Source organism: Ursus americanus, chromosome 17, assembly GCF_024610735.1.
Source record: "Ursus americanus isolate L20-20 chromosome 17, mUrsAme1.1.p, whole genome shotgun sequence".
Taxonomy (NCBI): domain Eukaryota; kingdom Metazoa; phylum Chordata; class Mammalia; order Carnivora; family Ursidae; genus Ursus; species Ursus americanus.
Genome location: NC_142143.1, coordinates 10,370,259 through 10,384,499, shown reverse-complemented (window position 1 = coordinate 10,384,499; position 14,241 = coordinate 10,370,259). Strand labels below are relative to the sequence as shown.

The window sequence follows — 14,241 nt, the reverse complement described above, 5'->3', positions numbered from 1 at the left end:
AGGCAGGAGAGCTGACAACAGAATCAAGCATAATGGTACTGGGAGCCCATATCAAACCAGTTAGGGGCTGACCGGCTAACCCAGACTGTGTGGAGAGCACAGGAAGTCTTCGTGGAGGAGGTGATTCAAAGAGGAGTCTTTTAGGAGTTGACCAGGTGAAAAAGGGAAGAAGGAAGAACATTCCAAGCTAAGGAGACCACCTGAGACAGAAGCAGAAGGCCAGGGTGTTGGGGAGCAGAAAGTATGTGAGCCTCAGAGAGGGGGACAGGGTGGCTTTTCCCAGGTCTTTAGCACCTTCCCAGCGGTCAGCAGACAACTTGGAATTGTGACACTTGCCTCCCCAGGTAGGGACCGAGGCAGCCAAGTCACCCCATTGCTGCCCTGGGCAACTGGCTACTGCTGCTCGGGCTCCTTCCGTCCCCAGGGTGCTTAGTTCACTGGCTGCCTCCAGCAGCCTGGTGACCCAGTGCCTCTCCACCTGGCTTTGGGTAATTAAAAAACAAAACCCCCAAATATCTCAGCCCCACCCCAAACAATTAGAATCTCTGGGGTGCAGCCACACTTCGGTATTTTTAAACAGCATTTGTCAAAGTCATCGAGCGGTACGTGTAAGATCTGCGCATCTTGTATGTAAATTAAATCTCAAAATATAAGTTCCCCAGGGGCCTCTACCAGCCAGCGTGGAGAACGACGGGTCCAGGCCAGGGGCCCCAGCGCTCGAGAAGACACTAGGTGCCTCTCTCCTATCCTACCGACGCGCTTCTTCGGACTTCGCTCAGAACTGGGGCGTCCATGGTTCAGAGGGCAATGAGATTTGACCCAAAGGCAACCTCTCCCTTAGCATCTGTTTTCCTCCTAGCAACCAGCTCTCCTAAGCTTCTGATTGGCTGGGGAACGCAAGGGCGGCTAATCGCTCCACATTTTCTATTCGTAACTCCTTATTGGCCAAGAAGAACGTCAGTCCATCCTTTAATTGGCTAGTCGGGGTTGAAACTCGGCGGCGACTGGCCTAGCAGAGCTAACGGACGGGGCGAAGGCTAGGTCTTCATTGGTCCCCTCCCCTCGGCCTCAGCCGCGATTTACCTTTTTCTCCAGGCTCGGTTAGGTCGAGGCCTCACGCCTCTCCGAGGTTCTTGCCCCCATTGGCCCGGGGGCCAGGCCGTGACCCCGCCCCCTGGCCCTTCCGGCGCGCCGATTGGTCGCTGCGGTGAACGGGGCGGGCTGCGGGCAAGCTCGCCGTGCCAGCAGAGGGAGAGCGGCGCGGCGCGGGCGTGCAGGCGGCCAGCCGGCTGCATGGCGCGCTGCGAGCGGCTGCGCGGCGCGGCCCTGCGCGACGTGCTGGGCCGGACGCAGGGGGTCCTGTTCGACTGCGACGGGGTGCTGTGGAACGGCGAGCGCGCCGTGCCGGGCGCCCCGGAGCTGCTGGAGCGGCTGGCGCGGGCCGGCAAGGCGGCGCTGTTCGTGAGCAACAACAGCCGGCGCGCGCGGCCCGAGCTGGCTCTCCGCTTCGCGCGCCTCGGCTTCCGGGGGCTGCGCGCCGAGCAGGTCTTCAGCTCCGCGCTGTGCGCCGCGCGCTTGCTGCGCCAGCGCCTGCTCGGGCCGCGGGCCGCGCCGGGCACTGTGTTCGTGCTGGGCGGCGAGGGGCTCCGCGCCGAGCTGCGGGCCGCGGGGCTGCGCCTGGCGGGGGACCCCGGCGAGGACCCGGGCGCGGCCCCGCGCGTGCGCGCCGTGCTCGTGGGCTACGACGAGCACTTCTCCTTCGCCAAGCTGAGCGAGGCGTGCGCGCACCTGCGCGACCCCGACTGCCTGCTCGTGGCCACCGACCGCGACCCGTGGCACCCGCTCAGCGATGGCAGCCGGACCCCCGGTGAGCGCGCGGCTGGCGGGGAAACTGAGGTGGGGCGGCGACCTGCGCTGTTCCCTCCACGCCAGGGGCGAGGAAGGGGTGTCTCCAGGTGACAGGTGGGGACCCGGAGGGATGCGAGGGCGGTTCCCACCCAGCAGGAGCCCAGGCGAGCTTTGTCACGGCCACGTCTGGTAATTCTTGAAACTGCCACCACTTGAGGGGTGCAGTTTCAAGTAGGGCCCCCGTTTGACAGATGAGGAAACTGAGGCCAGTTGTGGTTCAGGGGGTTGCTGGCGGACTCCCAGCCCTGGCCTTCCTGCACCCGCCTCAGGGACCCCTGTCATTTTGTCCCCCCTGTGGAGCTGTTGGAACAGCATTGGCAGCCACCGATTGTTGGCGGGTGTGCGAGGAGCATAGGAGGTGGATGGAGTTTGACCTCGGTTCCAGCTCCAGGGCTCAGTAATTTTAAGTTACATAACCTCGGAGCATCGCTCTCCTGGGTGTAAAGTAGGAAGGCTCACCATGCCGGTTTCCTCCCCAGCGAGAGTGATCAGAGTGACTGCCGGGCACATAGTAGGTGTGGGTTGTATCCGGAGCCCTCTCGTGTTATTACGGAGCTTTTTGAAGTACCTTGCTGTTTGTTCTTAACTTAGTTTCTGAATTACTCTGGAGATGTCCCATTTCTCAGTTAAAGAAACTGAGGCTGAGAGAGCGGAATCGAGCTGCCCAAGAGCAGGAGGACCTGAACTTGGCTCTTGTGGCCACACACACCCCCACCCCCACCCCAATCCAAGGCACCGTTTACTGCTGTCGTCTAGGTATTCAGGCCTTCAGAGGAGGCAGGAACAGGCGGAGGCTCCTGCATCTCGGAGGGTTTGAGTTAGTCGAGAGCAGATGGTAGCGGGAGCGAACCGCTGGTGGTGGTGAGTGTGTGTGGACAAGTCAGTACCCCAGTCATTAGGCTGAGGGTGGGGCCAGATCTCCATCACTCCCTTCTTGCTGGCCACTGATTTAGACTGTCATTGGTACCAAATCCTGGGGGAGTGAGGGTGATCTTGATTGAGGAATAGACGCAGTATTGTGATGGGGTGGCAGGAGGGCCTAGAGCTGAGGGAATCTGGGAAGGCTTCCTGGAGGAGGCATCCTGCAGGACAGCGCAGTAGGGGATGAAACATGGAGCAGGGCTTAGGCCATGGCAGAACCGATTCCAGGCTGGGAATCTATAATTTTAGGCTAGTTCTGTCCTCGCTTTGTTGCAGACCAATTTGCTATGTGTTCAGTTTCCCCATAAATCCAAGCTGAGGGCTCTGGTCTGGGCTTTGGGCTGTATCAGCTCCTGCCTGTCCTGGGCCGTGCTATGAAAAGTGAGTTTCTCCCTGGGGGCTTCAAAGTTCAGGTTAAGGCTGTGGGTTAAGAGGCCCCCTAGGACTCAGGAAGGGTGGGGTGGAGGAGCTGGGGACAGGCCAGGCCCTGCCCGTTGTGCCTGTGCCCCTGTCATCTTGGTCCCCACCTGCCTGTGTCGCAGGCCCTGTTGATCTTTCTCACGACCTGGAGGGGGAGGCAGAGGCTGAGCTACAGCGCGGCCGTCGTGTTCGTACACAGCTGAATGATGTGGTTTTGAAACAGTGGTATAAAATATTAATAAGGGCCCCGATATGCATAAAATCTGAAAGAATGCAAGTCTCTCACCCCAATTCCTCCTTCCCCTTACCCGATGGGTCTCCTAAATTGTGTGTTTACCTTCTTGGCACATGGCAGCCACTCGAACTGGCAAATAGAAATGCCTGCTGTCTTAGGAATATGTCACCACCAAAACATGTGTCAGCCTTGGATTACAGGATTTTTGGGGTTTTTTTAAGATTTTATTTAAGACAGAGAGCGTGTAAAAGCAGGGAATGGGGCAGAGGGGGAGGAGCAGAAGGAGAGGGAAAGGAAGAGAATCCCCAGCAGACGGAGCTGGACGTGGGGCTCGATCTCACAACCCTGAGACCATGACCTGAGCTGAAACCAAGAGTCAGACACTTTACTGAGCCATGCAGGCGGCCCAGATTATAGGATGTTAAATGAAGTGGCATAAGGGTGGTCTGAGGACAGAGCTAAGTTCCTAGACACCCCTGCCAGTGTGCTCACTCCCTTCGGTTAGGGATCCCTGCTGCCCAGTGCCTAGCAGAGTGCCTGGCGTATGGTTGGGCCTCAGTAAGTCATAGCTGAGTGGATAAAGTGGGACATGGGGGGCCAAGGGTGATCAGCTCTGTCCTGGTGGGAGAGGAAATTGCTGATGCGGCTGAGACCGTTCTGGAGGTGAGAAAAACACTTTGGGGTGACTCAGTTGAGCCCTTCCCATCCTGGAAGGAATTTCTAACCAACGGGGCAAATGGCTTTTCTTCCCTACCCAGTTCATCGAGAAAACAAGCAAGCAAGTTCTAGGTCAGATGTCAGAGAGAACCTCCCACTGGTGTTGCTCCGGGTCAGCTCTGCCCTTATCCTGTGACCCTAGGGAAATTGCTTCTCCTCGCCCGGGGGCTGGCCAGGCTGAGGCTTCTTGCCGTTTGTGTCTGCCCTTCCGTTCTGTAACTTCAACTCAACTCGGAATGTCCTCCACTGTGAAGGGAGACGAGGCCCAGAGTGTTTGGGGTCTGCCCAGTGGTGTACTGACGAACGTTTAATAACGGGGAGGGGAGGAGGGGGGCTTGATCTATACAATTTCCTAATCTCTGTGGTGTAAATACTCCCACCATAGCCCGTTTCAAGCTACCAACATTAGGTCACTGAATATGGAGCTGGGAAGATCTGTACACACCATTGTACGGTATTTCCATCGTTGCAGATGTAATAATCTCCAGAGCAAAGATAATGGGCAAATAATTAGGAAGTAATGAGTTTTGAGAATTTATTACCTTTGTTTTAAATATCATTAGACCGTAAGCTTATATAAGTGGACTTTTCATAGTGGCTTTTAACAGCGAGCTCACAAAATTCCTGAAAAGGAAACATTCAGCAGTCCCAAGCCAGTACCAGCGGGCCGGGTACACGACCGGGTCGGACCCACGTGAACACGTAGCCTGTGTCTGCCATTGTTTGGCTGTGCGACCCTGGATAAATCACTTCATGGCGCTGAGCGTCAGCTTTCTCATCTGTAAAATGGGCTGCCGTGAGCAGCCCGCACAGCCCCTGGCACTTTAGAATGTGCTTAGTAAATCGTGATCATCGTCGTTTTTGTGGGGACATGAATGTGAAGGCCGAACCTTGTAGCACAAAGACGTGCCTGTGGGACGGACACAGTGGACTCCTTGTGTGGGGCAGGACGCTCCTTTTCTAAACAGTCTTCCTATTGTTAACTACTTGGGCGTGTCCATAATTTTGCTCCTTATAGTTCCTGCAGCCACAGACATCTTCAAGCGGGTAGCTTTTTTTGTCTCCAGCTTGAATTCTCTCCCTATGATCACTTTCCTGGCCGCCGAGGCTGACTGGGGCCAAGGCGAGAACATTTCTGTGCCCTGCCGCGTTCTAGAAGGGCCGTGCCCGTTTCTGCTGCCAGGAGCCCCCATTCCTGCAGCAGTAACCACGGCTTTTATCTGTTAAGCGCTTTTCTGTTTCCCAGGCACTTGCCCCAGCAATGCCCACAGCACCTCTTTGAAGGTAGGCATAACTTGGATCCCCCCGTTCCAAGGACTGACTGAGCCAGGCCCGGTTACGCGCAGTGTGGCTCATTCGGCCACAGTGCCATATTAGAGAGGGGGAAACTGAGGCACGGGGAGGCAAAATGGCCTGCCTGAGAAGGGTAGAGATGGTGGAGTCTGGAATGAGGCATCTGGTTGCAGAGTCTGTACCCGTAACCACGACACTAAGACTTGGAAGACTTTTGACTCCTTTCCGTGCCTAATCCAACCCCCATGCCAGGCGGCCTCCCTGGAAGCGCAGTGTCCGAGCCTGGATGCCCTCCCTGCTGCCGCTCGGCACTGACCGCGTCTCCATCTCCCTGCAGGCACCGGGAGCCTGGCTGCGGCAGTGGAGACGGCGTCGGGCCGCCAGGCCCTGGTGGTGGGCAAGCCCAGCCCTTACATGTTCGAGTGCATCACCGAGCACTTCAGCGTGGACCCCGCCCGCACGCTCATGGTGGGCGACCGCCTGGAGACCGACATCCTCTTCGGCCACCGCTGTGGCATGACCACCCTGCTCACGCTCACAGGCGTCTCCCGCCTGGAGGAGGCCCAGGCCTACCTGGCGTCTGGCCAGCACGACCTTGTGCCCCATTACTATGTGGAGAGCGTCGCAGACTTGATGGAGGGGTTGGAGGACTGAGCCCACGGGACCGGCACTGCAGCCCCATCCCTCCTCCACTCTGATCCCGTGGATGGAGGCAATGGGCCAAGAGCTGCCGGCTCCCGGGCCCCAGTTTCTGCAGCCTGGTGGGGTTGGGACCCAGGGAAGGTTTTAGGGCCCTCACATCCCCTCCCAGTGGTGGCTGGTCACTCTTTGCTGTTCCAGAAGCTGTCCCCCTTCCCCCACCAGTTCGTTTGGGCCTGACCCAGCCAGGTGGCCTTATTTCCTCCCCCGTGGCCTCCCCTCTTTGAAATCTGGGCCTTGATGCCCACTTAAGATTCCCCCCAACCCTGAACACTTAATCCCCTACCCCCTTCTGGGGGTGGGGGAGCGGAGGGCCTCTAGAGCTCGACCTGCCCCTCCAGCCCTGGCCTTGGGTTCCTGTCGACCAGTCAGAGGCCTAGGTAACCACCAACCCTCCTGAGCCCTGAATGGACCAATCAGAAGGCTAAGTGAGAATGACTCATTGATGGGTCTGTCCTGAGGGGTTTCATTGGGAACCTAAAGTGACCATGGCCCTTTGATGTTCTGGACCCACAGTGGACCAATCAGAAGGCTAAGTGGCAATGACCTGTTCATGTCCTCGATCCTGAGTTAGACTAATCAGAGCACCAGGTAATAATGACCCATTTGGTCTCTTAGATCCTGAAGAGAACAATCCAGAAGTCTGAGAGACAGTGGCCCCTTGACAATCTGGATCTGGCTGGACCGGCTAGGGGTCCAGATGTCTGTCAATAAGTAAGGGTCCAAGTGCTGAAGACATCCCTCCTCCCCGAAGATTGTGATCCAGGGGCCACACGCAGTGGCTCTGGGGGCTTCTGTAGTGGAGCTCCCAACCCTTCCCTGATGACGGTACCAGGGCAGCGTTGATGGTGGCCACAGCTCCGGAGGGCGGGCTGTCGTGTCCCTCCCTGTGCTGTCCGTGTTTGCTGTGCCACCTCTCCCGCCATGCCCACCCCGAGCTGTTTATTTATTTATTTGTTTATTATTGTGTGCCAGTGTTGGCGGGGGTGGGGGCTGGGCCTTCCCACCACCTCCACGGCGTTTGTAACCAGTCCTCCCGTACTTAATAAAGTGCGAGTGGAGTGTCTGTGTGGGCTCAAGTCTGTGCGGGCCTCGGGGCGGGAGGAGGACCTACGCCAGGTGTCCACCGAACTGGCCCAGGACAACCTTCCCCTGCGTGAAATGACCCACCGTGGGTCCAGAGCATTTTCTGCGTGTACAGCCTACTACCTGCTACCCTAACCTGACAGCTCTCTGTGCCTCGAGGGGGCTCTGGAGTCCAGTCTGTTTCAGGCCTTTGGAAGGCTCAGCAGGCTTGGATCACTCAGCCGGGTTTACCACTTGGGGAACGAGGATCAGAAATGCGGCGTTAGGGGGCACCTGGGTGGCTCAGTCAGTTAAGCCGTTGCCACTTGATCTCGGCTCCGGTCTCGATCTCAGGGTGGTGAGTTCAAGACCCACTACTTCACACACAAAAAAAAAACTCCAGCAATGTGGGGTTAACTTACACAGTGGCACACATCTAGAAAGCGCGATCTTCTGAGGCAGGATTTGAACTGGAGTCCCTCTCTGTGTTGCTTCAGGCACCCCTCCCACTGGGGATGCCCTGCTGTGAGCAGGCTGAGGGCAGCCTCGGGAGAGGCCCCTGCTGTTCCAGGCCTGACCAAGCCTCGACTGGACGGGAGTTTGCACAAGGCCTTCCTGCTCAGCGTGTTTCCCAGCCGCACCGCGAGGGATGGAGAGGGATGGACTGCGAGGTCTGGGAGATGCGCTGCGGTGTGCCTCGTCCTGCGAGGAGGGAGGGAGTGCGTGATGGAGCCTGGCTGCATCACGAAGTCCTCTTTTCACTCTTGGAGACTTCTGGCTGTGACAGGAAGTCCGCTCAGCCCAGCCCCTGGAGGTGGTCCAGCCCCTCCAAGTGTATCCGTCTTAGCCGTCTTAGCCGTGCTCCCTCACCCGACCTACCTCCCAGGGCTGACTCTCTCGTGGCCTGGCTTAGGTCACACACCCGTCTTAGAACCTGTGCCCAAAGGGATGGAGTAGAGAGCTCTTGGCCAGCCTGGGTCATGTGCCCCCCCCGCCGGAAAGTGAGTGCCCGCCTCCCTGGCCCCACCCTGGTCCTAGCATCCACTCCCCACCTTCCTTGTGGACAGAAACCTCATTTCCTTGAGGGAAGCCCATGGTGCTCTGTGAAGCAGAAGCGGGAGGCATCTCAATCCCAGGGAGGGACTTTTTTTTTTTTTAAGATTTTATTTGTCAGAGAGAGAGCACAAGCAGGGGGAGCTGTAGGTAGAGGGAAAAGCAGGCTCCCTGCTGAGCAAGGAGCCTGATGAGGAACTCGATTCCAGGACTCTGGAATCATGACCCAAGCCAAAGGTCGATGCTTAATCGACTGAGCTACCAAAGTGTCCCAAGGGAGGCACTCTTGATTGGTTTAAAGCTTGAGTCTTAACCAAATCATGGTTATTTGATCCCTCCCCCATCCCGTGATTGGTTTAACCATGGGCTTATGATACACTTGTGACCAATAAGACATGAGGGGAGGTCTGTGGAGAGATTCTGGAAATGCTTGCCTCACTTTTAAAGGCCTTGGAGGGAGGAGGGAAGCACTCTTTTGGGCTCTGGGTGTGGAAGCTGTTGCAGCCTTTCTGTGGTCATGAGGCCAACCCAACATACTTCTCCCCTCATGACTCTGCTTCAAGTGGCAGAGCAGGAAGATGGGCAGAACTCGTTGGGGCTGTTTCCCCAAACTTTTTAATTTTTTAAAAAGATTTTTTTTATTTTTATGGAATCTCTGTGCTCAATGTGGGGCTCGAACTCACAACCCCAAGGTCAAGAGTCGCATGCTCTACCAACTGAGCCAGTTAGCGCCCCTTCCCCAACTTTTGATTCAGAAAAGTTTAAAAGGGATAGAAAAAGTGCAAGAACAGCACAATCAACACCCACGTGCCCTTCCCCTGGATTCCCAGTTAATATTTCGGGAAGCTGACGACACCAGTCCACAAAATGAAACAATGCCTTCCCACTACACTCCCTGGTTTCAGTAGTTTCCTGGTTTTGCCTTCCCCTATTGACTCCTCTCTTGGTGACCAGAAGTCTTAGAGGGAATTTCTATTGACTGCAAAATTTTTTTCCTATGGAGGTGGCTTTGAGGCGAGGGGCTGAAGCTCAGACTCATTGAAATCTGAGCTTGGTCTAGCATCGACATCCCATACCCAGTACTCTCTTGATTTCATTTTAGCTATAACAGACAACCATAACCAGGGGATGGTATATGTGGTTTTGTTTTGTTTTTTCTTCCACATTTCCTTATGTGTCCAGTAAACCAAGTCCCCAGGAGTTGGAGCCGTCTCTAAATTCCATCGGTAACTTTCACCATTAGTAACTGAATACAGCACAGTTGCCACGTGGCTATGTGGCCATCGGGGAATCAAAGGTTCCTCTTCCTTGCCCTTCCTTTCTCTTCCCAAACCACATGTTTCCATGAGCCTGGGCGGTTCTAGCAAATCCCGCTTCCCTGACACCAACTAAAAGGGAAAACTGTTTCCTCTACCCACAGAACACTCCTGACACCAAACGTGTGGGTTTTCTGCACCGAGCAAGTCTGTAGTTTCAGGCAGACACCAAGTGAGTGTCCTAGAATTCCATTCGTTTCTGGCACCACCTAGAGTCCGTGCAGGCCCCCCAGGTTTAGGGTTCAGCCCCAGAAGACTCCCTGCCCACCCTGCTTCAGATGCCACTCCCAAGTCCCAAGGTGTCACCTGTGCTTCTGACCCACTGGCTATAAATTGGAGGCTCCCAAAGCCCCCTTCTCAGATTCACTAATTTGCTGTCACGGCTCACGAAACTCGGGGAAACATTTATGTTTACTGGTTTATTATATAACAAACGGTGTGCAAGGCTATAGATGAACAGCTGAATGAAGAGACACATAGGGCAAGGTCCAGAAGGGTCCCGAGTGCAGAAGCTTCTGTCCCCATGGAGTTAGGCAGTGTCGCCTGCCCTCCCGGCATGTAGATGTGTTCACCAACCCAGAAGCTCCAAACCCTATAGTTTAGGGATTTTTTTTATGGAGACTTCATCACATAGACATGATCGATCATAACTCAATTTTCAGCCCCTGTTCCTTCATCGGAGCCACTGAATTAACGGCCACGGAAAGCTCCTCATTCCAAACTTGTTATATGAAAGTTTCCCTTAATTTTAAAGTGATTTCCTTTGAGTTTTCTGTTACTCACTGCCAAAAACTCTCCTGATAGACAAGCCCCGGGCACCTTATAGAAAACATTAAAATGCTCCCACTTCCTGGAAGTCCCACATTAAATATATGGGCTTTTTTGCTATACATTTTCAAAGTATTTTTATACATTTGTTTTATTTATTTATTTTTAAGTAGGAGGGGGGCCATGCCCAGCGAGGAGCCCAACACGGGGCTTGAACTCATGACCCTGAGATCAAGACCTGAGCTGAGATCAAGAGTCACACGCTTAACTGACTGAGCCAGCCAGGAGCCCCTATGTGTTCATTTTAGACATTATGTGACTATGGGGATCTCAGGTAGGATTGGCCAACCTCTAGGAAGACTGGACACACTTTGGAAGAAGATTCAACTCTCGAAAATTGTTCTCAAATGTTTCCACTTTTATGACTACCAGGTTTTAAGTGTGAGCTCCGTCAATGCTGATTGACTTCAGCTTGGCAGTTTTAGTATTTTGGAGCCCATACAGTTTTTTCTCCAGGTCTCAAATATTTTATAAGCTCTTAAAAAGGTTTCAGCTTCCTGGGTGTCTATAATTATGCCAAAAGAAAAACATGAAAAAAAATTAAAAGACTCGTGCCCCAGCCCTAGTGGGCTCATGAATGGCAGGGTCTGGACCCCACCCAGACATCCTATGAGAGAAGGGGTAGCTTCCCAAAGACGAGTGAGGGCCTGTAATCAGAAGGGGGACAGACACCAGGTGAGAAGGCAAAAGTGACAGAAGGCCACCGTGTTTGGGCAGGAGACTGTCTGGGCAGGTGGAAGAGCACAGCCAAGGCAGGGAGGTAAAAACAGATGCTCTAAGGTAACTGGGGGTTGGAAGAGTGCCTGAGGTTGGGGGAGCATCTCCCCCTCCCCCGTTCTTTCTATGCTTCATGGAGCAACAGGAAAATATTTTTTTTTTTTTTTTTTTTTTTGAGGTCCAGGTATCCCAGGACCACGGTGTTCTTCTTTGCTTGGCTCAGCAGAGGGAAGGCAGGTCAGCCCTAGCTCCCTGGGTGACCTTGGCCAAGTGGCCAGCCTCTTTGGGTGGTTTCTGCATCATTAACTGAGGGAGCAGGTCAGGTGCAGAACTCTGGGGTCCCTTCCCACTCTGACTTGTAGGACTCTGGAGCTGGCTCTGATCACCGCCACCAACCCGGGCTGGGCCAGCCAGGTTGGCTAAGGGGCGTGGATGGTGTTTCAATGGGCCCGGCAGCCCTCCCAGCCCCTGCCAGCTGCAGGAGGCACAGCCTGCCCGTGGGCAGGGCAGGAGCGGGCAGGGCAGGGCAGGAGTGGGCAGGCTGAGAAGGGCTGCACTGGCCTGGGTCCCCTGTCCAGGGGTGCTGAGCTCATTTCTCACTGCAGCGGCCAAGGTCCAGCCTGTAGGATGGAGGAATTCCAGAGAGCTCGCTGCCTCTGCTGTAGGGTGGTGAGGGAGGGAGTCCAAGGGTAAGGGGACTTGGCCTTGGGGGTGCATGAGAGAGAACGAATGTTGAGTCCCCCATCCATCACCTCTGTAATCCTCCAACCAACTGTCAGTGAATGGTAATGTTCCCAGTTTCCAGGCCTGGAAGCAGGTTCAAAGAGTTCAAGGACTCTGGCCACAGTCCCAGCCAGGCAGCCCCCAAATTAGGACTTGCCTTCCCTTCTGGTTCTAACGTCAGGTTCATTTCAGGGCCCAGAGCAGCTTCTCTGTGCAGTGCATTCCAGCTGACAGGCATGAGGCCGGGGGCGGGGGGTGGGGAGACATAGATGGAACGAGATAATGTTTGAAAGCAAGGAGCTGGGCACAGGGCCTGGCAGATAAGTGGGCACCACCCCTACGAGGCCCTGAGGACTGGGTGGGGGTGGGGTGCACACAGGGCACCTTGTCACCCAGGAAAACCGTGGTCCCTGTTACAGGGGGACACGGGAAGCCAGAGAGACTCCCTGCCCCAGCGTAGGCAAGAGGGGACTGTCAGGGATGAGGTAGGGAGGGGTGAGAGGGAGACCTCCAGCAGTGTGGACCCCAGGAAGGTCAGTTCAGCCTAGGAAAAGAGATAAGAGGGAAGCCAACCCCTTCCGAGACTGTGAGAAAAGTAATCATCTATTTAGTACATCAGGCATGAACTCCACCCTGGGCTAGCCTTGTGTAGGAGAGCGGGGTTTCACCTCCCCAGTTTCCAGACGGGGAGGCCAACTTTGGGGATGGCGTGGCAGGATAAGGACCAGAATCCAACTCTTGGGACTCCCGAAGGGGCCTTTCTGGAGGCCTATTCATGCCACGGCACCCCTCTCCCGGCCCTCGGCGGGCCAGACCCTGGGGAATAAAGCAGCCCCTTGTCCAACAGCACATACTTCGTGAGCTGGGCCTGAACTCCAGGTTGGGGGAAGTATGGGAGCAGCTCTCGAGGCGCTGAGCTCAATGACCGGGAACAGGCAGCCAGCCCCATGTAACGGCAGCCAGGAAAGGACTGTGCCCGCGTCACCTCTGCTCCTTGGTCGGGACTCCTCAAATACCCCCATTCCTTGATTCAGGCAGAGGGTGTCTATGGCGCTTGCAGGGGAAGCACGAAGGAAAGTCAGCAGAGCAGCTCCACCCCCCCCCCCCATGCTGAGGTTTAGGGAGGCCCTGGAGGAAAAAATGAAAGAGCTGTGCTTGGTTTCTGAGGCTTGGTCTTGGAGGAGGGATGAGGGGCTCAGAGAGGGGGCAGCCCAGCCTCCTTGCTGGGCCTGCCTCCAGGCCCAATGTGCTCCCACGCCACTCCTCCTGTGCCAGGGTGGGCTTCAGTCATCTGCGGGGCTGGGGGGAGTGGAGGACCTGGCTTCCAGATGTGAGTCACTCCTGGTCCACATCTTCCTCCCTCTTCAGTGCTGGCAATTTCAGAAGGGAGGCAGCAATGTGGAGAAGAAGGTCCCAGTGACGATTCTCCTAGTAAGCACCCCACCTTGCCCAGTGCTCCCCACACCCTTCTCTCCTCCTAGGTCCTGGGCATGAAGTGAGCACCCCTCCAACCCACCCACCCTCAACTTTGTTATGGTGATCTTCCCTATAGCCCATGTCTGCCCTCAATACTCACCTTCCCTATAACCTTCTATGGCTCCCCAGCACCCTCAGTTAAAACAATGGCCAAGCCCCTTTAATGAGGCCCTTCCTGATCCAGAGACTGTTGGCCTCCCAGTCTCATGCCCCATCTTTCCCCAGCATACCCGAAACTCCAGCCGTGCCCAGATGCTCACCATTCCCCAGACCTGTGCTTTCTCACATCGGAGTCTTTGCTCGTGCTGGAATGCCAGGCCCTCCTTCTTCACCCATCCTTCAAGACCCACCTTCCGGGGCATCTACATGGCTCAGTTGGTTGAGTTTCTGACTTCAGCTCTGGTCATGATCCCAGGGTCCTGGGACCAAGCCCCATGTCCATGTCAGGCTCCCTGCTTCTCCCTCTCCCTCTGCCCCTCCCTCCACTCATCCCCACCCCCAAATAAATAAATTTTAAAAATCGTAAAAAACAAAAACAAAGGCCCACGGTCTGGACAGTCTCCATTTCACCACAGTGCTCGTTCACGACTTCCCTTGGGACCAGCGTCATGCTATTTAATCAGCTGGATCTCGCCCCACCAGGGGCTTGATGGGGTTCTGCTCTGAATCCTTACAGGCTAGCTCTGGGCAGGCACATAATAGATGCTCAGGAAAATGCCTGTGAAATGAACAGGGGAAGGAAAGGCCGTGCCTCGCCTTGGAGAGAGTGGAGGGGAGGGGCACCGAGCAGGAACTCCAACCTCTCCGGGCCTGGCCCACCCTGGGCCCCTCTCAGGCCTGACTCAGGCCAGAGGCTGTCAGGCAGGAGCT

The 14,241-nt window shown here is 55.6% G+C and overlaps 1 protein-coding gene across 1 annotated transcript; it reads left to right on the top strand.

Annotated features, from left to right (window-relative positions):
• The first annotated feature begins 1,236 nt into the window (after positions 1 to 1,236).
• On the top strand, positions 1,237 to 7,259 carry PDXP (pyridoxal phosphatase). The gene is made up of 2 exons (XM_045779920.2): positions 1,237 to 1,867; positions 5,832 to 7,259. The coding sequence occupies exons 1-2, from the start codon at positions 1,294 to 1,296 to the stop codon at positions 6,146 to 6,148; spliced, it is 891 nt and encodes a 296-aa protein (XP_045635876.1). The 5' UTR covers positions 1,237 to 1,293; the 3' UTR covers positions 6,149 to 7,259.
• Positions 7,260 to 14,241: the final 6,982 nt, after the last annotated feature.